The sequence below is a fragment of the Mauremys reevesii genome, linkage group 1 (genome assembly GCF_016161935.1).
Source record: "Mauremys reevesii isolate NIE-2019 linkage group 1, ASM1616193v1, whole genome shotgun sequence".
NCBI classification, from domain to species: Eukaryota; Metazoa; Chordata; order Testudines; family Geoemydidae; genus Mauremys; species Mauremys reevesii.
In genome coordinates this window covers 193,703,020-193,728,389 of record NC_052623.1, presented here as the reverse complement: position 1 = coordinate 193,728,389, position 25,370 = coordinate 193,703,020, and the positions used below count along the sequence as shown (strand labels likewise).

At 39.8% G+C, this 25,370-nt stretch overlaps 1 protein-coding gene across 4 annotated transcripts in view; it reads left to right on the top strand.

Moving 5' to 3' along the window:
• The window catches only part of NSUN3 (NOP2/Sun RNA methyltransferase 3), a 30,801-nt gene extending 10,774 nt beyond the window's left edge, over positions 1-20,027 (top strand). For all 4 annotated transcript variants that reach the window (XM_039521809.1, XM_039521866.1, XM_039521999.1 and 1 more), the window contains exons 3-6: positions 637-977; positions 2,263-2,417; positions 3,070-3,191; positions 18,952-20,027. In XM_039521809.1, coding sequence (XP_039377743.1) covers positions 637-977; positions 2,263-2,417; positions 3,070-3,191; positions 18,952-19,213 — 880 coding nt within the window. In that variant the 3' untranslated portion in view covers positions 19,214-20,027. The remainder of the gene's footprint in view (positions 1-636; positions 978-2,262; positions 2,418-3,069; positions 3,192-18,951) is intronic.
• The last annotated feature ends 5,343 nt before the right edge of the window (positions 20,028-25,370 follow it).

Sequence of the window (25,370 nt, the reverse complement as noted above, 5' to 3'; positions counted from 1 at the left end):
CTATTATCCTTTTCAAAGAAAACCAAGCACATTAAACTCCCCTTCTTCCCCCAGCCCCCGATTTCAGACATGAAAATTTCATTATTTGCAGAGACCATTTACTATGTGATAAGTTTTACTATGGAGTAAAATACCTTTTATTTCTGAGAATCACAGTATTATACAATGATTATTAAAGAATACATGAAGGGTTGATTTAAAAGAGCAAGGTGAAAGATTAATTGAGAGCAGCGTTGGGTTTTTTGTTTCTCTCTTTTTTACAAATGAGTTCACAGCTTCTGTATGTTTGTATGCTCCTGAGTTCCTGTATATAAAAATAATGGAGGTGAACCAAGTGTTCCATCTTACCCTTTCTCTTGACATGAGAACAAAGGGATATTTCATGAAATTGAAAAGTAACATGTTTAAAACTATAGAAGAAAATACTCTATTACATAATTCATAATTAACCTGTGGAAACAGACTCAAACCACTAGAATACACTTAAAATATCATAACTGTGGGCGAGCACAAAACCTAGCTGTGGTGTTTGCTTTAATTCCCTGAGATGAAGGGCTTGCTACATTATGGAGACTTAACTGTAACTGCCACTTATTAAATATAACTCTTCTTTGTTTTTCCTTTTTAAACCTCCAGGGAGGTGCTCACATCACCATTGTGCTGGCAATATGCTGTTCTGCTTAATAAATTCAGCTATTCCTCTGAACTGGAGAACAACTTGCATTTGAAGGGGTATCATCTCTTTCAGGAAACCTTACCCTATCTCCCAGAATCATTAAAATGTTACATTAGTAGGACTCCTGGAAGATTCCCTGCACAAAAACACCAGATCGGTAAACTCAAGAAGTATTATCTGCTGAATGCTGCTTCACTTCTGTCGGTGCTGGCATTGGAAATAAAGGATGGGGAAAGGGTTTTGGATATGTGTGCTGCTCCAGGCGGTAAATCAATAGCTATGCTGCAGTGTGCTTGGCCAGGTAATGTATTTTATTGTTATGCAATTAAAATACAGAAATCAGGTTCCAGATGCAGTTATCAAAGTTATTTGAAGGCATGTTTTGTGTCTGTCATGACATTAAAATTCAGTTTAAAGGGGACACTGTACTGAGTAGATTCAGATTGTTAAATCAGAATATTGTGGAGTCAGTTTGTCCTAGTATTAGTGAGGACAAAAATCTGGACATGTTAATATGTAAATTGGCTTCATATTAAAGCAGATTGAAAAACCATAAACTGAGTGCTGCTTTTTCTTCCTGTCTAGAATGCACTTTATGTATCGTGTACTGCTGCCAAGCATGTTACTGTAACTAAATTAATCACAGAGTTCTTAGGGCGGGAAAACAAGCTTTTTCCAAGTGTCAAATATTTTTACACCTTCGTGATAATATGATATGTTAATTGCACAGGGTTGGCTGGACAAGAACATAAAGCAATCTCAGGGTGTGTAGATGGTGCATAAAAGGGATGGGCCCAGGTTCATTAAGCAGAGTGAGAATCTTTGGTGAAGGGAGTACCTGCGCCAGGGGGTTGTTCTACACCTTAGCTGTAAGGGGATCAAATTGTTGGCAAAGGAAATGAATAAGCTTTAGGAGGATAATTTCAACCAAAAGAGAGTGACTGTTATGGTATACATAGGTCATATACACAGCCCGCTAGCTTCTTGTGGTGTCAGGAGGTCCTAAAGGCAAGGAAAATGAATGGGAATGTTGAGTAGCTAAGGGCAAGAGCGGGAGGAAAATGAGATGCTTTTTCTTGGACCATAGCAAGGTTTAATCTAAATGGGTAATTGTCATGGGTGTAGTGCTAAAAATAAAAAGAGCAAGTGTGTTTATGTCAATACACACTAGGTTACAGCCTCTGGTAGGTGAGGAATTGAAATGCTTTGGGAACATAAGATGAAGACCAAGCTTGTGATGAATTAAAAAATGACATGTACATCCTCCTCATAGCAGTAGCAAGATCTCAGAAAAATACTCATACCACTGCTTTTTGAATATGGGTTACCGTTTTAAGTTTGTTTTACTGTGAAAGTTTTTCACTTTGTAGTTATTTATTACTAAATATTTATGGATCATCTTTTAGGAGCATGTTGACATTTTATTAGGGTTTATAAAAATCCATTAGTATAGTAAAATGTGCAGTAACATAAGCACATACATTATAATCTCTGACTATCCCAGGGAAATACTGAAATGTCTGTAATTGTAACTTCTAATATTTATAGAAATGTAAGGGCACTGATTCTAAGTAATTTGTGTTTAGGTCATCTTCACTGTAATGAGTATGATGGTCTGAGATCAAAGTGGCTGAAGCAGACACTAGAATCCTTCATCCCAGAGCCCCTGATGAATTTAATTACTCTCTCTGAACTTGATGGGAGACAGATTGGAGACCTCCATCCTGAATTGTACGACAAGGTAGCACCATTATGTATTGGCAAGCTGATGGAATTAAAATGATACTTTTATTGTTCTCCTCCTGCCTTTCCTACTGTAACCTGACCTGCTCTGTAGCAATTTGACCATGTCCTGTGAAATGCTCATGAAGTGAAGATGAAACTTTTTATTTTAATGTTAAAACTTACTCTCCATTTGATGGTCCTTCTGATTTGTCTGGGAGGAGTTTACTGAGCTGACCACATGTTTTCTGCATACTTTAATCTTGAACTGATGAGACTGTGCATGTGTCTTGGAGCATATGTTACATGATGTTGCTTATTGACTCATCACATTGAATTATGAATAATACACAGCAGTTAGTACTCTAACATTTAAATAGGTGAATAAACAAGAGAGATCAAGGGTGGGAGCTATTCAAATGGATGATAATTATAATACTATTGATGGTATTCATGGTGCAGTAATTAGGGTGGGGTTTTCTCAGAAATGCACAAAAACGGTAAAACATTTTAAATTGTTTTTTTTTTCATGCTTCTAAAAAGCAAAAAATGATGCTTTAAATTTCTACAGAAATTATTTTCCAATACTTTCCAATCAGGTGCATTGCACAGATAGTTACCTTCTTTACAGTTAATACTTTTGTTCATTCTTTTACTCATTGGCTGTACAGGTACTGCTGGATGCTCCGTGTTCAAATGACAGAAGTTGGTTATTCTCTTCTGATATTCAGCAGGCTACACTTAGACTCATCCAAAGGAAGGAGTTATCTGCTCTACAGGTACAGCTACTAAGGTGAGAAGTGGAAAGAAAAGCTGTTACAGCAGCTTTCTCATGATTAAATTAAATAAAATTGTGGCAAGATTTTGTAACAACCAAATCCAAGTTTCATGTACAGTACTCCTTCCCCTTGGTAAGTGCAGAATGTAGCATTGTTAAATTTAAAGTTAGATAAGAGTTAATGTAGAGCTATTTAAATGTAGAACTGCAATATAAACACCAGGGTACAAATCCTCAACTGACATACAGCCCATGCCCTTCTGTTGACTTCATTAAGAGTGCATCTTCATGTAATACTTGGCCTCAGTTGCAGAATGATTCAAAACACCCTGCTATGATACAGAAACAAACACAGAGGGAGCACCTAAAAAGTTCATTGTGGCTTTAGAGGTATTTTTGATTCTGGCCATATTCCACATTTTAAGCAGAGGTTTGAGTATGGTTTATAATTGTTTTTAAAAAACTTTTTCTAAAGCCTGCTTATCCTGCAAGAATCCCTGTCTACTTTCAATGGAGTGGTCTGTACCCATGTCCAATAGTGGAAGTTCTGATCAGGCATTTTTTGCTGTTATTTTTCAGCAGAATTATCACTCGAAGTTCACTTTTAGGCTAATTTGATGACAAACATGCCAGTCAGTGATGGTTACCACTAGAGTTGTCACAATAGATCTCAGATTGTTCTGCCTCTCTGTTTGTGTTATTTGGACTGTGTCCAGGAGGAGCGTAAGGGCCCAGTGTTGTCCACACTTACACACACGAACTCCATTTACCCATGTGAGCAAGTGTGTTTGCAGGATTGAACCATAAGTTTTTAGCTGTCTGTGTTGCTGCTGCACAATTGTTACAGCTTTGCAGTGTCTGAGGTACATGCCTATAAATAAGAGGTTAAGCAGCAATACAAATGGTAGTGTTTATCACAATTTAATCTAAATCAGGTTTGTTGTATATTTTACTTGAAAAGGAATTTCATTCCTGTACAAGGTTCTAGGTCAGCGGTATGGAAAACTGAAGCCCTTTCTTTATCCAGAGCATGAGAAACAGCAATTCAAGCTTCCCCACAATACCTGTGATAAATGGGGGAAGGGGGGGAGCAGTAGCTCCCTTTGATGGACACCCAGCCAGCCAGTTAGTTGTAAAATCCCTCCTGGTCTGTTCTCTGCTTGCTTTACTCACAGGTAAAGAAAAGAAGTAGGCACCTGACCAAAAGAGCCAATGGGAAGGTAGAACTTTTTTAAATTGGGAAAGAAACTTTCCCTTTGTCTGTTGTTCTCTGGGCTTCAGGGACACGGAGCAGTAATGCTGTAAGCAGCATTAAGCCAGGTATAATTATAGATTATCAATTCATACCTCGAACCTACTTATCTGGATCCTCAGATATGTAAAAAAAATTAGGGAATGTCTAAAAAGACGCAATTAGGGTTATTTCTTATTGGCTTGTGGATTCCTTGTGCCCAGATGCTTTTGTTTGCTTATAACCTTTAATATGAACCCCCAAGAAAGCTAGTTTGAGTACTTGATTTTTGGATTGCTCTTTTAAAATCTAGCAAAAGCCTGAGTTCTAGATGTATTTTCTTTCTTTTTGTTTTTAATAAAATTTACCTTTTTTAAGAACAGGATTAGATTTTTGGTGTCCTAAGAGGTTTGTGCATATGCTGTTTGATTAGCTGGTGGCAACAGCCAACTGCCTTTGTTTTCTTTCTCAGCTCTTCCCGGTGGGGTGGGGGGTGTGTGTGAAAGGGCTTGAGGGTATCCCACAGGGAGGAATTCCCAAGTGCTCCTTCCTGGGTCCAAGGGTTGGTTTTTTTTGCATTTGAGTGGTGGCAGCGTTTACCAAGTCAAGGTCTGAGAAAAGCTGTAACCTTGGGAGTTTAATACAAGCCCGGAGTGGCAAGTATTAATTTTTAGAATCCTTGCGGGCCCCCACTTTCTGCAATCCAGGTGACAGAGTGGGGATTCAGCCTTGACAATACCTTTCAGATTTGGTTTGACTATATTTTGTTGAAAAAGGAATAGTGCTGAAAGTTTATTATTTAGTTTTTGCCTCCAACCACATGAAAATTTATATTTTTTCCTATTAAAGCCTTTTGATTTACTATTAATACAACTGTTGTCCTTGTATATGTGTTATAGAAAATAATTTTGAAAAGTTGAAACAAACAATTAAATAATGCAATACGGTATAATAAATGAACATGGTTTTGGAGATGAGTTAAAGAAGAATTATTTTTCTTTCCAAAAAATAGTTTCTGCAGCTGTATGTTGTTTTATAGCTATTGAGCAAACACTAAACTTCTAAATGCACACAATGATTTGCTTCAGAAGTATCCAGCTGTCAAGGCAAATTGAGAGAGGAATAAAGTAATATTTTTTTTAAAGAGTGTTTTTTATGGAAGGCTCCATAGGAACAGTGTAAAATACTTTTGCATGACTTCCAGAGAAAAAAAGCCTCCCAGAAACCTATGATTGATAACAGAAATATGAGTGTCTTATTGCAATAATGCATCATGTCACCCATTTCCTTTGAAGAAATCAATCACATTTGAAACACTGACCTCCTTCAATTTTCTCTTTTCAATATTTGACATGTAAAATCTAATTTGTGAACTTCTAGCAAAAGGAAGCATACATCATTCACTGAAATTTTCCAAATTTGTATAAATCATTCTGGATTATAATCCTGATGTAGGAAACTCTTGACAGCAGGAACCTGGTTTTTAAAAAAGCAAGCCAAAAAAGTGCCTGTCACCCCAAATAATATTTAATACAATTATCCTTAAATCTAGAAGAGAAAAACATCACATCTGCTGAATGTGCAGTGAACTAGCCTCAAACAGTAGCAGCAACAAAAATTTGGATTTGTGAGGACAATATATTTTTGATCTGAATGTTAATATAGTTTTCCTTCCAATGGGCTCAATAAGACTGTAAATTCAACAATGTATGCACTGTAATTTTTCACTTATCTGGATTTTGGAATTTAGGGAGTAAATCATTTTTATTAGGCTCCTGTTGTCAGGAGTATGTCAAGGATTAAGATTCAGCAAGATATTTAAGCATGTGCATAGTCCCAATGAGTTCAGTAAATGGTTTAATAATGCTTTGGATTTCGATAGAATCTTTTATCTCAGGATGCTTTACAAACACACATTCTCACAAAACCTCATCAAGAAAAAGGATGAAGCAGTGTCAGGGAGAAGCTAAGTGACTTCTGCAAGGTGGGTCAGCAATTCAGTGGCAGCAATAATAATAAATACAGTTCTACTCACTGTCAATTACTGCTCTGAAGGCCTGTGCGTGACAAGATTGAGGAACATAAGAATGGCCATTCTGGGTCAGACCAAAGGTCCATCCAGCCCAGTATCCTGTCTGCCGACAGTGGCCAATGCCAGGTGCCCCAGAGGGAATGAACCTAACAGATAACGATCAAGTGATCTCTCTCTTGCCATCCATCTCCATCGTCTGACAAACAGAGGCTAGGGACACCATTCCTTACCCATCCTGGCTAATAGCCATTAATGGACTTAACAACCATGAATTTGTCTAGTTCTTTTTTAAACCATGTTATAGTTCTAACCTTCACAACCTCCTCAGGCAAGGAGTTCCACAGATTGACTGTGCGCTGTGTGAAGAGGAACTTCCTTTTATTTGTTTTAACTGAGTTCAAATTGTGGCTCTAATAGAGACTTTACCATTGATCTTGAGCAAGTTGTTTAAAGTGTCTACCTCAGTTTCCCTAACTGTAAAACAGGAATAAATACCTATCTACTTCAGAGATTTTATTAGGATTAATTAGTTCTTTGTAAAGGCTGAACATTTACATTGTTTAGCTGTAATTCTTAAATATAGAAGAAAAGAGAATAATAACAAAATGGATGAAATGCAAATGAGATAAATTAATATTGTCAGGTCAAATTTGGCCCAAAATTTGTGATTTTTAAAAAAAATCAACTTTCAAGTTAAGGTATAGAAATGCAGAGCCAAACAATTGAACTCCTCCTTGTAGTAACAATTGTGATGACCGTACAGTTATGATTACTGTATAATAGTGTGTGCAGGCCCAGATTAGATTGAACTGTTTTTTTAAAGGCAAATTTGATTCCCCCCCCCTTTCTTTTGCTTTATGATGTCATTGCACAGCAGAGCTAAGGTTGTTTGGGCCAAAATTGATTGGTAATACTTTAAAAAATGTAGCCAGTGCTCAGGATTTCAGTGCATTTTAACTAGATCGGAAGTGTGAAGAGTCTCCATTAATCTGATCGTTTGATACAGAAAAATGTTTTGACACAGAATGCTAAATTTTTTAAAGGCCTTATTTTAATTTTAAGTCACTCATTGTTTTATTTGTAAACTTTTGGAATATTCATCTTTTACTCAGAGTAAGAGGTGAAATTTTGGAGAGTACACAGTGTATTCTTTGTATGTAATGAAGTGTTTGAATTGCTGTACACAATTCAACCTTAACTATGTAATATGTATTTTTATTATTACTGTTGTGCAACTGAAGTGCTGTAGTGCAGTATTGTGTATGTGCTTGTGTGTATATATAACTTCAATTTTACTACGAATATTGGTAATAATACGGTATTTGAAATGGTTTCGGTTAGCGTTTCTTTTTGTAAGCCAGGAGGCTTACAAAAAAAAATAAAAATGAGTGAGTGAATTCAGAAAAATAGGGAATTAATAGCATTAGTTAAACCCAGGTGCAAATAGGTAGATGCTGCACAAGCTTCCTCAGAAAGCTTCTGGTCCATGTTACTCTTGCTGCTTCAGTCCTAGGCTTCTCCTGAGCAGAGATTGCTGATCATGCAGCCGCACTACATGATGGCTTAGAGAGCTACACAAATGGGTGGACTAGGATGAGCTCACCATTTGCCCTTGTGTCATAACATAGGATTTTCAGCGCAGCCAGGTGACTAGCTAATACCGTAACCTAATATGCCACCTAACCTGCACTGTCCTCTTGAGTCCAGCCTTTTGAAAGTATTCTTTCTTCTGAAAGAGAGTGAACAGACTACTGCTTGTCAAAACACAGCTATTATATGTTTATCTGCTTTCGCCAGCAGTTGAAAAATAGTGATGTGGTCTCACTAAAGAATTGATTCATTTTTAATGAAAAATGGCATTTAATATGTAGTAAATGTTGTACATTACCAGATATATTTCCCCCTCAAAATTTCTAGGTTATTTGCACGTTTCCATTGAGGTGGTGAATTTGCTTAACGTGATTGGAAATAAACTGCACCGCTTCTTTCCATTCATTTTCATTTTTTATCATGCTTTCTGTTCAGACAGAGGAGAGATGGATTTTCTGTCTCTATGTGAATAGGTAAAATATCTTATTTTTTACTAGAGCAGCAGCCAGTAATGCAGAAAAGATTGTTTTAATTTCTTACCTTTTTTTCTGGGAGTTATAATTCACTCATTTAATTGCATTGGGCAGTACAAGGTACACAGATCACTATACAAGGTCCTAACCCAGGTGAATTTTCTCTTGATGCTTTATTTAAACTTACGAGAAAAACAAGACTCTTTTTTTCACTTTCACATTTTTTGAAAGCCTCTTGTTAAAAAAAAAAAAAAAAAGGTCTTGCTATTTATTGCTGCCTTCTGGTGTTTTCAAAGACAGAGATTGAACTCGTCTTCCATATGTTGCTAAAGAGGGTCTGATTTCTCTGATCACGTACAGTAGAACCTCAGCCTTAGGAAGACCTCGGGAATGGAGGCTGTTTGTAACTCGGAAATATTCATAACTGTGAACAAAACATTTCTTTCCAAAGTTTACAACTGAACATTGACTTAATACAGGTTTGAAACTTTACCACACAGAAGAAAAACGCTGCTTTTAACAATTTTAATTTAAATGAAACAAGCACGGAAACCGTTTCCTTGTCTTGTCAAATGTTTTTTTGAACTTTCCCTTTATTTTTTTAGTAGTTTGTTTTACACGGTACTGTACTGTATTTGCTATTTTTTTTATTTTTTTTTGTCTCTGCTGCTGCCTGATTGTGTATTTCTGGTTCCAAATGAGGTGTGTGGTTGATTGGTCAGTTTGTAACTCTGGTGTTCATTAACTCTGCGGTTCTACTGTATCCATTTCACACAAAAGCCTTTCCTTGCAGTTAGTGGTCCCTCTTTAATCAGATGATGGCTGTGGTCCTCCTGCACTAAGCCACTTAAGCATGTCCTTAACTTTAAGCAAATGAGTAGTCCCCTTGAAGTCACCTTTCACTCAGTTAACTGGATAAGGTCTTATCAGTGGGGATTTGCTCTTATTTTAGTCATCAGCAACCTGTCATCAGTGTATCTGCACCAGCAGAAACCCCAGTGTAGCCAGGGTAAAACTCCTATCAGGGACAATTAACAGCAGTGAATTTACTCCAGAAAATAAATTTATTTCACAAGGTCTGTATCTCAGTGGTCTGAGTAGCTCAAGAGAGCAGCAGTTGGATACAGGGCTCTTCACCTTTAGCCCTTCCATTCAAGTCCAGCTGAAGTCAGTAGTGACATCAAAGCTACAGTACACCGCTACCTCAATATAACGCCACCCGATATAACACGAATTTGGATATAACGCGGTAAAGCAGTGCTCCAGGGGGGCGGTGCTGTGCACTCCGGTGCATCAAAGCAAGTTCAATATAACACTGTTTCACCTATAACGCAGTAAGATTTTTTGGCTCCCAAGGACAGTGTTATATCGAGGTAGAGGTGTATTACTATATAAAGTCCTCAATGACGTGTGTAAATAGGAATTGGTTAATTTCCTAATGAACAACTGTGTGTTTATGTCACAAAAATATCATACTTAGCATTCATTTGGCAACGTTGTTAGTCTCAGCAGAGAGGCCAAGAACTGGGGAGTGAACAAAATTTATGGAGTATGTCTACACAGCAATTAAAAGTTCAGGGACCCTCCCACCTCGCAGGATTCTAGAGGCCAGGCTTCATCTCAAGCCTGAATATCTACACCACAGTTAAACAGCCCATGAGCCCGAGTCAGCCAGCAGGTGCCAGCCGCGGGTTTTTAATTGCCATGTTGACATACCCATGGTTGTCAGCAGTGGTGTTTATAGGCATGTGAGCAGGATTGTACTGTGGAGTTTCAGTCTCCTGGGGTGTCAGTTTGCTGCTTTTCACCAGTCCTACGTTTAGTAGAAAAAGAGAAAAGAATAGAAGGTTAGCATCTTTGTTTTTCAGTGTGAAAAGACTGAAAAATCTAGTTTATCCTTGTAAACCGCAACTTTCACTGTAAGTGAAAACTGACTGCATAGCTAAGTGGCTACATACTAATTTTTCTTATAGAAAACACTAACATCCATCATTATAGAGTGGGATTTTCAAAGGCCTCTATGTGACTTAGAAGCATAAATACCAAGTAGATTTGGTCAAAAGTCGGCATTTCTCATCTGTGGGAAATTGTGAAGGGGAAAACTCATTCCATTTTGGAACAAAGAGTAAAAAAATTCAAAATGTCTGATGGAAGGGAAAATTCCCCCAAATTTCATTTTGAAATAATTAAAACTCTTTCAAAAATTTCTAAACAAAACTGACCCTCGGCACCCAAGCTCAGGTTTCTGACTCAGCTGCTGTTCTCTGGGCTTCTGTGCTCCAGTAGAGGTGCCATGGAGCAGGGAGCCTGGAAGACCTGTGGTCCCTGACTCCAGGGAAGTCCATATGGCAGGGCTGCCCCCTGTAGCTGGGGACCCTGGCAGGAAATCAGACAAGTTTGTGACAGAGCCCTGCGCATGTTTCATTGGAATTTCATTGAAATTGATGTTTCTGTGAAACATTTTGTTTTTGACAAATTGGCATTTTCTGAGGAAAATCTGTTTTGTCAGAAAATTCCTGACCATCTCTAACTCCCTTTGGGGCTTTTTAATATCCCACCTGTAGTGCTGCCTGGGATGAAGTCCCTAGGAGATTTTGTGAGTCTTTTGTTCTCCTTTCCCTCGTAGAGGAAGTGCTGCTTGGACTGTAGACAAAGATGGTGTTTTTTAATTAGTGAACTAAGTTGTTGGCATAAAAAAGAACATTCATTCAGCTCAGGCATTTGAAAGATTGCAAGAGAAGACGCCATTTCCATTACGATTACATGACTAGAGTATTTAAGTTTTGTGACTGCGGCATATGTGGAATGCCTCCTGCTGGTGGAGTCTGTCTTGCTAAAAATAGCATTGCCACTTGTGATAATGGCAGCATGGAAACTCAGAGTGGGCACTTGCAAACCAGGTGCGACATTTAATATGGAAATAAAATATATCTGAACGTTACACAGCTGATTGTTACAATTCTGATGGTTAAACCATCATGGGAGCAAGAAGGAAACTGATAGTCGGCCTCTAGTACAGGGCTTCTGTATTTCTGGTGTTGTAAATGACATACAGTAGGTCTCTGTTAGCAAGAGGATCATCTCCAGGACTTGCCTCAGAGTAAGAGGGGCCTGTTGTCTTTCAAAGTGTTCAGGCTGCAGGGGAAAGCAAAACAGGTGAGATTTTCCTTTAAAAAAATTGCTTGATATAACTCCTTTTTTTAATCTTAATTATTGTTCGGACTGACATTGTCTCTATATGACAAGAAAGCTTACTGTAATGAGGAGAGAGGAAAGCATAATGCTTGGGACACAGAGAGAATATTTGTACTGATGTCACGCCATCCCCATGCCATGCTGTCATCACGATATATTGTGAATTAGGTATTGTAGACACAGGGAATTTCCCTGGCCTTGACAGCTTGATTTTGGAAAAACTATGGGATATAACTGACATGACTCTGGGATGACTGGGCTCAGTTTGATTTTTAAAGAAGGGGAGGGAGAATTCCATGATCTATTTCATCTCAAATGAGAAGGGGTATGGATGAAAAGTAAATGTGACTTCAGATTCTTTGCCACCTGAATGGTTTAGAAGCGATTCATTGCTTTTTTTTTCCTGATCAAAACCAGAAAAATCCATTTTCTGCTTAGTAACCAAAAGGTGGCACTGTTGAAATGTTACATTTGTTTTGTAACTTGCCCTGAAACCCATATAATCTTTCTTTTAACACTGAAAATGGTTAAATTAGTGATATAATTAATGCTAACCCTTCCAAAAAAATGTAGAACATATAATCATGCACAGAAAGAGCCGACTGGGGACGTGGGATTGGTAATACAAAATACTATGCCGGTATTGTTTTGATATCCACTTATATGTCTGTTTTATAAAAGGCTGGGTTTGTAATACCACTTTTTAAAAAAGGGATAAAATGGCAACCTATCACGTTGTTTAATTTACTTTTAGTGTGAAATACCCACTTTTGGGCATTAGTTAACTCCAAAGTTTTTGTGACATTTAAGTGTTTCAAAGTCATTGAACGCATGTCTGTACAACAGCTCTTTTTATTTTTTGAGATACTGAAGTAATCTTATTGCTCTGTTTTTTTTTTCATTTCTAATTTAATTTTTAAGTGTCAGTCCCTCTCCTGTTACATTTAATGTGAATCTTGAGACTTCAACCAAAGAAAACATTAAGTATGTGTTAGAATACGATGTAGTTTTTCAAAATCACATCCAACAACCCTGCCTGGCAGGGGGTCAGATTAGATGACCTTAATAGGTCTTTTCCACCTGTGAGTGCTGTAATTCAATATGCATGTTAGTAAATCTGTCCCTAAAGAGATATTCAGTAAAAAATGAGTGATAATGAATTCTTTGTAAATACATAATTTCTACCCGGGGAATTTACATGCCTCTTAATTGCATTAGAGTTGTATCTGGGTTTGCTAAACATCCATCTGAAAAATGGTATACAGCTATGTCCTGACTATTACATATGTCTGTCTTGGAAATATTTTAATTATTTAAAGATGAATTTAATTATCCAAAAATGTTGATATCACTATTTAAGCCATGCGTAGTGTGGGCAAGCATCGTGCAAACTTCCACAGACATATCTGCCAGTCCCCCTCAAATCTAATTTGCCATGTCCCAGCCCTTTAGTGATTGAAAACATTATTAAACGGTTGTGAGTATTTGATATCACAGTGGGTCCCATAAATTGTACTAATCCGATATCTCGTAAAGTACCACATGACACCCAGGGAAGGATTTATTTTTGCCTCTGAACATTTTTATTTTCTTTCTCAGTGCCTCTCTTCCCTTCCTTCTTGCCTCATCCTCCTCCTGTTATAAAACCTAATGGCATTTTTTGCAGCTTCTCTTCCTATACACATACAGATGTGCATTATCTGCCTGAAAGTCCTGGCTACCTGGAAGAGGAGATCTCGGAGTAGGTCTGGAAATTGTGAATGAATCCTGTTAATGGATAAAATCGAGCCTCAGCAACTTACCATACTACTTTCTTTAGCATCCTAAGTATAGGTACATTTCCATGCTCAACAGCTTGTTAGCCTGTGAAGCCCCCAAATGTGGCTCTTTTGAAGTGGTGTAATTATTTTAGGCACCTACTTGATAAACTGGGAAGCTTCTTTTGCAGGCTGCTGTGCAGGTCATCTTTTGATAGCAGTGATTTGTTAGGCATTTTAATGTTAGTACTATTAACAGTTTCTCTTGTCTGTAAAACAAAAAATGGGGATTATATGCATCAAAAGTACTACAGAGTCTCCCGTTAACAATTGCCCATTCTTGTTAATAAGCAGTCACAGGTGTCTTTCTTATGACTTTTTAAAGAAATACTCTTACAGGAATGTATACTGGATTACTTTAAAGTTTAGGTCAAAATAAAGCTTAAAGTATCAGGCGGTCCTGTACTGAACTGGGGCTTCAATATAAAGAAGTAAAGCTTTAATTCCAAGCCATTTCAATTATGTGCAAATTACTACTACTTTTAATCCAGTATGGTGAATACATGAACTTGGATTTAAATTTTGGAAAACACATTTAGTGTAACTAGTTTTATATTTTAATAGTTAAGTTTTACTAAAGATTGACTTATGATGCATTAAGAAATAGAATTAAAGGAAATTGCATTACTAGGAACAAATATGATCACAGTTTGATTGTTTTAAAGCAATGTACTTCCGTTTCATTTTCACCAAAGTATTTTTAGGGCCCTTCAGACATTGCTTCCATTTTAATCATACATATTTTGAAATAAGTAGTAGATGTATAAGTGAACTATGCTATTATGTTTGTAGATTTAGAGCCCATTTCTTAAATGTGTAGAGCACCTCATGACAGGTGACAAGTGCCTTCAGTGCCTTATCTTTTGTTATTTTTATTTTTGATCAGCCATTGATTGTATCAGGAGTTGAGGGCACAGAGCATCTGACAGGACTAGATTTTTAATGACTGAGTTCTATGTGAGCAATTATAGGCTATATCAATCTCCTTTTAACCTTATGGTGTAAAATAATCCTTTTAGATTCTTGAACCTAGATCATGATGTAAGAATTAAAAACCTTTCTTTATTTTGCAGTTTGACCATTTTGGGGCACAATCCTGTCAAAATTCACAAGTTAAGAGTGCTCAAAGCTGGTCTGTTTTTGATGTCAAGTATCAGAGGGGTAGCCGTGTTAGTCTGGTTCTGTAGAAGCAGCAAAGAATCCTGTGGCACCTTATAGACAAACAGATGTTAGTCTATAAGGTGCCACAGGATTCTTTGCTGCTTGTTTTTGATGTGAGATTTCCAAGACTTGCTGCAGGAGGTTATGTTGGTCATTCCAAAGGTGCTGCTTTTTCCTTTGAATCATCATTGAATCACTGCTTCAGCCTAATAGTCTAGGGGCACTGTGCTTTTTGGCAAGGTCTTGACCATTTGCACTTGTGAAAGGTGTTATGGGATCTTTAATAAGCGTAGTAGTGGTAACCCTGTAGTTATGGCCAAATCCCTATTTGGTATTTGTGTTTTATCTACTGTAAATTCTTCCTGCAGTTTCAGCCGCTTATGTTTTTTCCTTTCCTAAACTGCAGTGTAGTGTTCTTGCTGTACTGTTAAACAGCGGATGTCATCTCCTCATAGCTGTCTGCATTTCTGTGCTGGGTGAAGAGATTTCTGCATATTTAAAGTTAGTGAGGCACTTTGGGATTCTCTAGGAAGAGAGGTGCTATATAAATGTAAGAGACCCTGCATGTTTAGCAGTGAAATCTCATACATTTATGGCTTGATAGTAATCTGAGCCACATGGCTTTGCACATCTGGAAAGCTTTGTCAGGGGAGAGGGGGTATCTACGTCTGTGAAATTGGGTACAGTAGATACTTTTTTCAAGATGAGGGGAATGCTTCCCAACATATACTGCCTCCCCAGTCAGAACTTTGCCCTTTCTTTCCATTTTAGAGATTTAAAGATATGTTGGTAAACAAAACACCCATGAGAGGAAAGTATGGTTTTGTGATTAAGGCACTGGACTGGGATTCAGGAGACCTGGATTCAGTTCCCAGCTCTGCCAGAGACTGACTGTTCACCTTTGGCAAGTTGTTTAATCTCTCGGACTCGGTTCTTCATGTGTAAGAAAGGGGGAGTACTACTTCCGTTCTTTCCTGTGTCTGCCTTGTCTATGTATAGTGTAAACTCTTTGGTGCACAGACTGCCTCTTACAGTGTGTTTTGGTACAGCACCCAGCATAACGGGGCCCTGATCTTGGTTGGAACCTCTAAGCACTACTGTAATATAAGCAAGAAGTTTTTGTACTTTGCATGGCATAACCCCAAATCTCAGCACTTCCCTGAACCCTGTAAATAGCGTTAGTTACAGTACTGTACATCATTCTGTTTATATGCTAATATTCAGGTGATGAATCCTCTCTGGTTCCTGTTTATATAGGGACTGCATTCATGAATTCTTCAGCATCTCCAAGTTCTATCCAATGAGAAGTGACCTAAATTCAGGACATAATGTTGACCACAGCATAGGGCTTATCCTTCAACTTTTTTTCAGAATTATAATATTTTCATTATCTACAAAAACTCCTCCAACAGAAGCAAAACTGTCCATTTAACTAGGCAGTACTATCCCCTCTCAAAATACTGTGCTGTAGTGTCAGACATTAGCCTGAATTCTGAGGAGACACTTTACCACAACGTCTTTTGGATTAGAGAACAGTCCTGCCAATTGAGCCTTAACTAACTAATTTCAGAAAGATAAATTGCAAATGCTAGAATGAAAACAAAGCAGAACAGGCAGCCAACAGAGGCACTAAAGCACCTGGTCTAACTTGTCCTTAAGCAGGAAAGAATATTACTTAATTTACAGCACTTCCCTCAACGTGCTTATTCGTGAAGTCAAATATGTGTTGCTGGCTACCTGCCCTGCTTTCCAATCAATTGTGCTCCACGAGTCCAGGTGCACTCTGGTGGCTTGGCTGCCCTAAACATCACCCCATTTCTTTTACAAACAATAGGACAGTGAGAGAATGGAGACAAATGCAGAGAGAAAAGGAGGGTGAAGAGGCAAATGGGTGAGGTGAGAGAGAAAGGGTAGAGAAGTCACAGTGTGTTTGGTGCCAGCACTGGTGCTTCATGTCCCTATTTTCCTGCTGAGAATGATGTGCATAAATGGCAGGTTTGAGGTTAGCTACCCAAATGTGTGTGCTAGCACTGCATTAGATTAAACTACAGGAAGGCATATGCTCATTCTGGTAACAAAGCTAAATCGGATTTGTAGGAGGATATTGCACTCTGAACAGAAAGGAGGGTTGGCAGGAATACGCAGCAACACCCACTCACTTGGGAAGCGGAACAGAACTTTACTGTAATAACAATCACTGAAAAAGTTACTCCCTCTGGTGCCTCCTTAGCTTCCTTGAGCAGGGCTTTCCTTTCCACGCAGAGCTCCTCCAACCCTTGCCTTCTCCTGAACCCGGCTTGGATTGGGCTTCTCTTCATTGAGGTTTCACCAATCACGTTGAAAGAGCCCATTCTTTTCTTCAATGTCCACTTTCCTTCCTCCACCTGTTTAAGTGGCATTACTTATCTGCCAAATGAGAGCTGCACTGAACAGCTCCCCCCATTGGTCTAGAGTGAAATTACACCTTGCATTTTAACTTTCTCTTCAAACAATGCATCCAGCTGAATAGTCTTTTAATTATGCTCCTAGGATATAAATACCATTACGCTTTGTATGAAAAGCCAGTACCAAAAATAGGACTTTATTCTTCCATGACACTACAAGAGCAGTATTTTAAAAAAGAAATGGTTGAACCCCTTTTTCCCCATGTTATCATAACTCTTTCTTTGAGACATCATACATCACTTACTCCCACTTTTTCAAAATATCTTCTGCTGATTGAATATATATTCTAATATGACCTGTCCCATCAGATCTGAAAAGTGAAGCATGGTCTGGTTAAGCTAGTTTTGCATGAGATCCCTGTAAGGTGATGGCAGCATTTTTCCTACTGGATCACTACTGAACCAGTAGGCCAGCATGGTCTTAGAAAGTGCTGTCTTTGTAGGTGTGGTCTTCCAGAGGAGATATAAAACTGGGTCCTGACCACTCGAATGCATTAATATTTGCGTAGTCCTTTGAAAACATTGAGTTGTTTATTCCTAGTTGAGTAATTGCATTCAGCTGCCTTTTCAAATGAGAGGGATATGCTTCAGTAAACTTGCATTTAGTATTGCCAACTACTGAAGTGGGCACGTTTCAACCAGAGGTGGCCATATTCCAGTAGTGAGTGAAGTGATCTATTTACATATCAGTTTATAAATCACGCTTAGGAGCCTTCAGGGTGAAAATTGCTAGAAGAGAGATTGTTTTAGGACAACAGCTTTACCAACAGGAGTAACTCTTAAACAGTTAATGATGCTAGGTCTGAAGAAAACTACAGTATTGGCAAAAAATAGGTTGTATTGTATCATGGCTTTTTTCCCCTTGCTCCCATAACATTTCATCTGTGATAGTTGAATGTGCCTTACAGATCTTCTTTCAGCGTTTTAAGAACGTATTGGGCTGTTCCCCCCCCCCCCTTAATAAGATGTCTGCTTTAATTGAAAGCAAACAGGGTCCCTGTTTCTTTTTCTTTTGTTTGAAGGTTGAGGAAAAATAACAGATGCCATTTGTAACATTGAGACTGTATGTAATTGCTGTGGTTTTATTTTTGTAAACAGAGCGGTTGTGCATTTTAACGTTTAGCTTTCATGCAGTTAGAGACATTTGATTAGACAAAGCGTTTGCTGATTAAGGGCCCAATCCTGCAGTGGTTAAATAAATGGAAAAGCTTTTGGATCAGCCCCAAAATATAATATGTTACTAAACAGTCAGAGTTATTGACCCATCATAGGGAGATTGTAAGATAATACAGTAGTAGGGTACCTTTCAAGTAAGCAGTAAGTCTGATTTGCAGAAATACATGCCAAACTACAAGCATAATAATTCTGTGCTATTACTGCAATTGCATGTTCATTTTGGTGTCTGCATGTGCAAATGGCCAGCTAGGCCATTTTTATGTTCTATCACCCAGTTTGTATGCACAATCACAACACTTCCATGTGCAAATTAGGCATGCAGTTGTGCATGCCCATATTTGAAAATCAGGTCCAAAGAGTACTGGTTAAACGTTGGTAAGATGATCATTCTGAAGTACACTTGGAATCATATATTAAAATGCTACTTGTAAATTGTTATATACCTTTAAGAATATCATAGAGTAGTTTGAAAATACACACTTAAATGAGAGAGCAGAACGTAACACAGGTAATTCCCTGTGTATCAATGAAATGCTCAGTTGTGACAATTTGATGAAGGTTTATTTCCTGTGGGTGTGTTTTGTTTGTTTGTTTTTTCCCATTTGGTTATGTTTAATAACTCTGACTGATCTAAATTTGGGTTTTTTTGGTTACAGGTCTGCCATTAAAGCCTTGTGTCCTGGAGGATCTGTGATCTATTCTACGTGCACTCTCTCGAAGGCAGAAAACAGTGATGTAATCAGTCACATCCTAAACTCCTGCAGTAACGTTCTGCCTGTAGATATAAGTGAACTGGCCAGTGTTGTTTCTGATGAGTTCTCTCTGGTTGCTGGTGTCCAGCCACATGAACTTTTAGTACTTCCAGCGAAGGGGAAAGCATGGGGGCCTATGTATGTAGCTAAATTAAAGAAAACGTAGTCTGGCTGGCATTCTTAGCCTTTTGTAAGTCATATTGACGGATTTTTATTTATTTTAATACACTGTATGCATATGCAGTCTGTGCCAAATATTTGTCCAAGTAGCCTGGATTTAGAGTTGTGAACTGGTATATCAGATGCTGTCAAATGATCATTACATTTGAGATTTAATTTGTAAATAGACAATATCTAGTATGGCCTAAGCCTGCAGTTGGATCCGTTGGCACAAACCTCTGGCATCTGGACCCATGTGGAGCCCATTAATGTATAAGTCTGCAGAGGCAAATGTTTTCCAGATTCCGTAATATCTTGAAGAGCCCAAAAGCACGTAACCTTCTAGACAGCAACATGACAGAAATGCATCTGCTTTTGGGGTGAAGGGCAGCAGCCAACTCGCACAGACCTTGCTGTACAGGGAGGAAGAGAGGCTCTTCAGTGTCTGCCTGCGGTGGACAGGACCTTCGCCATGGTCTCATCTGACTGACCTGCACAAAATAAACCTGCACAGAACTTAACTACTCTTTCACAAGAGGATGCAGAGTTGCATCACCTCTGCTGGGTTTGAAGCGGTCCCGAGGAGCCAGTATGTCAAACCTGATACTCTCACATTCCTGCTAATGGCACAAAAAGAAACACGAGTTGCTTTGTTAAAAAAAAATAATCCTAAAATACTTTCATAATGAAAATTTGTTGACAGGAAGACAGATATACAATGTAATGATTTAGTCTACAGAGACATTTTGTACATCAGGGCAGCAGTCAAAGTACAATGCACACGTTTTATATTGTTTTCTATAAAGGAAACGTCAATCTTTTGCCTTTTGCTTATGAATAACTGTTTGGGGTGGGGTGAGAGAACCCTGAAGAAAGGAAAAATTATCTTCAGTGTTTTTCTTGCACTAGAGTATGATGGAAAGTAAACAAGGGTAAACTGGATCTCTTGGGGGCATGAAGGAAGCAAATGAGGGTGCCACATGTTACGCTCTGTAGGACAGGATGCGAGACCCTGGCCCAGAAGATGCTTATTCCTAGATTCCAAGGCCAAAAGGGGCCATTGTGCTCATTGGTCTGTATAAATTTCTGTATAACACAGACAGGGCTGAGCACAGCCTCCACTTTCTCATAGTGGAAGAAGGAGCTGGCAGACTGCTAGAACCTAAGAGGGATACTAGAAATCAGCCTCAGCACTCAAGACTTGTGTTAATCTTTTAAATACTTGCTAATCCCCAGGTGCTTGACACCATGAGGACCGGCCAATTCACTCACTCTCTGGCCTAAATGACACTTTGAGAGTGAGCGAGTGTGCACGCACGAGCATGAGAATGATTCGATTGCCTGGTGACTAAAGGACTCACCAGGATGTGGGAGATCCAGTTCCCCTGCTCCAATGGGTATTAGTGCAACAGCTTCAACAGGAGAGACTGACCGCTCATGTCAGAATATCCCAACGGTAAGAGCACTGACCGGAGAAGTGACCAATCTCAGTTCAGATCCCTTCTCCCGCTCAAGCAGAGGGAGACTTTAGCTGGGGATCTCCCACATCCTGGCAGAGTACCCTAACCACTGGGCCATAAAACTTGTGAGGGAAGAGGCCCTCCTCCTCTGGTCATTTTGTGTAAGCTTGCCTCAAGGGGATCCGATTTGGTAAGCAGCCTCTGAGTTCGCTTACTGGATTAGGCCCTGCACACTACTTAAGCAGCCAAATGCTTATTGTCTCCTGGTTGGTGAATCATTCTGGTGCTTAGGTGGGAGATAGACACCTGGACGCCTAGAGGGAGGCAGCAGTGCACATGCCCAGAGGCAGAAACTTAGGCACCCAGGGAACTTTTACTGCAAAAACTTAGTTGCCAAGTGTGTTTAGGCACCTACAGGATTGAGGGGGTAGGAGGGTTGTGTATCACAGTGGTGCCAAAACCAGGACTTAGGCGCCTAAACTAGGCACTAAGGCATCTAACTTATGTTGTGCATTTAACTCAAGAAGCCCAAAGGAACCTTGTGTAGGAAGCAGGATGCTGTTGGTGTACTGGGAGCAAGTGGGTGCTCAGCAGCATGGACTATGGAGATGGGATGAGTCTTATTCAGGAGAGGGGTGGGGGAGACAGGGGTCCCAGTGTATGGGAGAGGTGAAGCAAAAGTAACAGGAATGAATTTACTTTGCTCAGATTCCTAACATGGAGTAGCCTATCATGGGAAGCATGAAGCTTGAAGCATTGGAAAGAGTCTTCTCCCTATTACCCCAGCAGGGGCTAGTTTTGTCCATGGCTTATCTGCTAGTCAGCCACTGTCATGGGTATCTGTTACTTCCACCTATTCACTGCTCTAAAAAAAGAAATATTGCAGAACTGAGAGTGTGAATGAGGGAGCCAGTGCCCCAGGCAAACCCAGTGCTGTCCGGGTGGAGATGGAGGTGACAGGGAACACCGCCCACCCCAACCCCTGTCCATGGTCTAAAACATCTTCCAGATGCTGAGATAGGCAGTGAGGAGTCCTGTGGCAAAGAAGGTGATAGTCTGCCAGGTGGGAGCACCAAAGCAGGAGAGCAGGCCTTCCCGGAGGGAGAGGGTAGTGGAAGCGATCAGCAGGAAGCAGTGTGGGGGAAAGGGTCTTTGAACTATCATGTCAATACGGCTAGTATGTGGCTGGCTGTGGGTGACACTGCACAACTAGTTGAGCGTTACATGGAGGCTGCATAGTCTAGTGGTTTGGACACTGGGCCGGGAGACAGGACACCTGCGTTCCTTCCTCAGCTCTGGGAAAGGAAATGGGATCTAGTGGGTTAGAGCAGCAGCAGGCCTGGGAGTCAGGACTTCCAGGTTTGAACCCTTGCTCTGGGAGAAACTGCAGGAAGTGGAAGGCTGGCATGAGGGTAAATATGCAAATAATCCCTGCACATTCACTGCCTATGTAAATTAGGACACTACCTCATTTGCTTACCTCTTCCAGGCGGCTGATGACTAGCCACGGGGAGGCAGGGAGGGGTCTGGCCACACCCATCCTCCCTGTGCCTGTATCCAGGCCAGCACATGCTCCCAGATGTACATCATGGTCCAGTCCATGATGCACACCAGCTCTGGGACCTTGGCACAGAGAGCCTGGGGGGAGAGCCCTGCACGGATACCCGCAGATATCCACCAATTGGTGAGGCTCTAGATATGAAATTTTGATCCTCATCCAATCCGTGATCTGCAAAAATGATCCACGGGTATCTGTGGATGTGGATACCCGTGGATATAAAGTGGATATCTGTGGATTTGCAGGGATTTACCCAGGGGAAACAAGGGGTGGGGTTAGGGCGACTGGAAGGGCAGCTGCGGGGGGGGGGGGGGGAGTATTTCCCATTGTTTGTTGATTAGTTTTTTCTTTCTTTAAAATCATACATATTTTTAAGTAAACTGCTTTGAAAAATATTCTACTCAGTAATGGTTAGTTTGAAAGGTCTCTTCACTCCTGCCTTTTTTATTTCCAAATCGGTCCAGAAATCGCTGGTTTTCTGTAAGATCTGATTTGTATGCAGAGTCCGTCGTCTTAAGCAGGGACTATTCCAAGCTCTGGCGAAACAGGTTTCTTATTTGCCAAGTTGTTTACTGGTAAGAACTGTCTTCTGTTTACTGCAAAGGTCAGTGACTATATTGACATGAGCTTTTCATCTTTTTTTTTTCCCCCAGATTATCAGAATATGAATTGAAAGGGTAAATTATTATGAAAGGCCCTTAAAACAGTAGACTCACAGACATGTCATTTAGCTTTGACATTCAGTTTGTGGCATAATGCAGTCTATCCAGCAGGCTATAATGCAAGTAATTGAAACAAAACCAGAATGATTAATAACTGCAATAACTGCATGCTGTTCAGCGTTTTGTTACATAATTGCAGTCATAATGAGCACTACAGACAATCTGGAGAAGTGGTTTATTCACTGAGTTATGAAATGTTATGTGAATTAGTGATGTCATATCTGGTGTGTAGGAACAGAGGATCCCAATGTTATGCCATGCTGTATATACCAATTTCACAAGGCTCTAAAATTCATGAGCAGTGATTTTAATACATAATATTTAACTATTCTGAATGTAAAGGGACAAAGTCAACTTGCTATTATTGAAAAATAACTCAAGAAGAGTTTTTAGTCCTGCACCCCCGTGAATTCCCCTGCCAGTTTTTGTGGTTTTCCAATTACATATTCCTATTTTTGAAAATGTTTTTTCTCTCCCCCATAGCCTTGTGAAAGACCATGCAAACAGGGGAACCTAGGTGACTCTACAGGGACAAGAGTAAAACTGACTGTACACAGTGTGCAGTCAGATGCGCCAAGTAAACCAATTGGAAAACACAGAGAAATCTTTTTCCTCCTAAAATTGTTATTGCAAACTTAATTACAGTTACAATTGCAATGCTAAAGCATCATAGTTTTGGCAGAAAACTGAAGTTGACTCTCTTCTTTTTTAGGTTCTTAGTGATGTATTTTGTAATTAGTGACAGCTCTGAATTCTCGTTCTCTTCTATTCTCCTGTCAGTTTTAGGGCTGGTCTACACTAAGGGGTGGGTTCGAACTAAGATAAGCAACTTCAGCTACGTTATTCGTGTAGCTGAAGTTGAAGTATCTTAGTTCGACTTACCTAGCCGTCCTCACGGCAGCGAGTCGACTGCCATGGCTCCCCCGTCAACTGCGGTTACTCCTCCTGCTGAGGTGGAGTACGGGCGTCGATTAGCAGATCAATTTATCATGTCCAGACGAGACACGATAAATCAATCCCCGATGCCTCGAACACTACCCGTCGATCCGGCGGGTAGTATAAATGTACCCTTAGATTCATAGAGCTTAAGGCCAGAAGCAACCACCAGATCTTCTAGTCTGACCTCCTGTATATCACAGACCACCACCCAGCACTTGCAAACTAAACTCAACAACTGAAATTAGACCAAAATATGAAAGCGTATGTGCCACAGGCAGAGAATAGGATGGATTGAGGTGCACCAGTGCCTGAGGAGCCTTTGATAGCAGGGAAATAATTGAGATATACCCAGTTAATCCTGACAAGTGACATGTCCTGACATGCTGCCGAGGAAGGTGGAAAAATCCTGAGTCACTGCCACTCTGACCTGGGGGAAAATTCCTTCCCAACCTGATGTATGATGATCAGTTAGACCTTGAGCATGTGAGCAAGAACCAGCCAGTCAAGCACTTGAGAGAGAGAATGCTCAATGGCACCTCACAGTCCTGGCCCACCCTGCCTGGTGTTCCATCTCCAGCTGTGCCCATCGCTGATGCTTCAAAGGAAGAAGATTAAAAAAAAAAACAACCCTCACTAAATACATACTTTTGGAGAGTCCCTTCCTGACTCAAGCTGAAGCCTGGAAGCATGAGCTTTTCTGAATGTAAACCGGAAGTGAGCCCTAGGGCTATTGAGCCCTGCCCACTACCATCACAAGCAACGCCCTCTTACGATCACCCTCATATATTTGTCCAGCTTGCTCTTAAAACTAATTGAGTTGCGTGCCCCCATAGCTCCTACCGGGAGGCTATTCCAGAACCTCACCTCTCTGATGGTTAGAAACCTTCTAATTTCCAGCCTGAATTTGTTCATGGATAGTTTACATCCATTTGTTCTTGTGACAACATTGTGCTTTAGCTTACCTAGCTCTTCAGCATCCCTAGTATTTACTCCCCTAATATATTTGTAAAGAGCAATCATATCCCTCTCAACTTTCTTTTTGTTAGGCTAAACAAACCAAGCTCTTCCTGTCTTCTCTTATAAAATTGTTCCTCCATTCTCATGATCATCCTAGTATCTCTTCTCTGCATCTGTTCCAGTTTAAATTCATCTTTCTTGAATGTGGGTGATCAGAATTGTACACAGTATTCCTATTGAGGTCTTACCATTGTCTTGTACAATGGCGTTAATACTTTTCTACTAGACATGTCTCACCTAGGATTGCATTTATAAATACGGCAACAAATCTGTGGCCATCTAGCACATCACCGCTGTTACTGTGCTGCACACTCTGGCTGCTTTGAACTCCTGAGAACAGCAAGAATAGAATTCAGATCTCTGTCCTTAGAAGGACAGCAGTGGAAGTATAAGATACCTTGGTCAGCAGTATGAAGCTTTTGTCATATGATTGGACAGTTCTCATTCTATCTAGTAGAGGGTAATAGT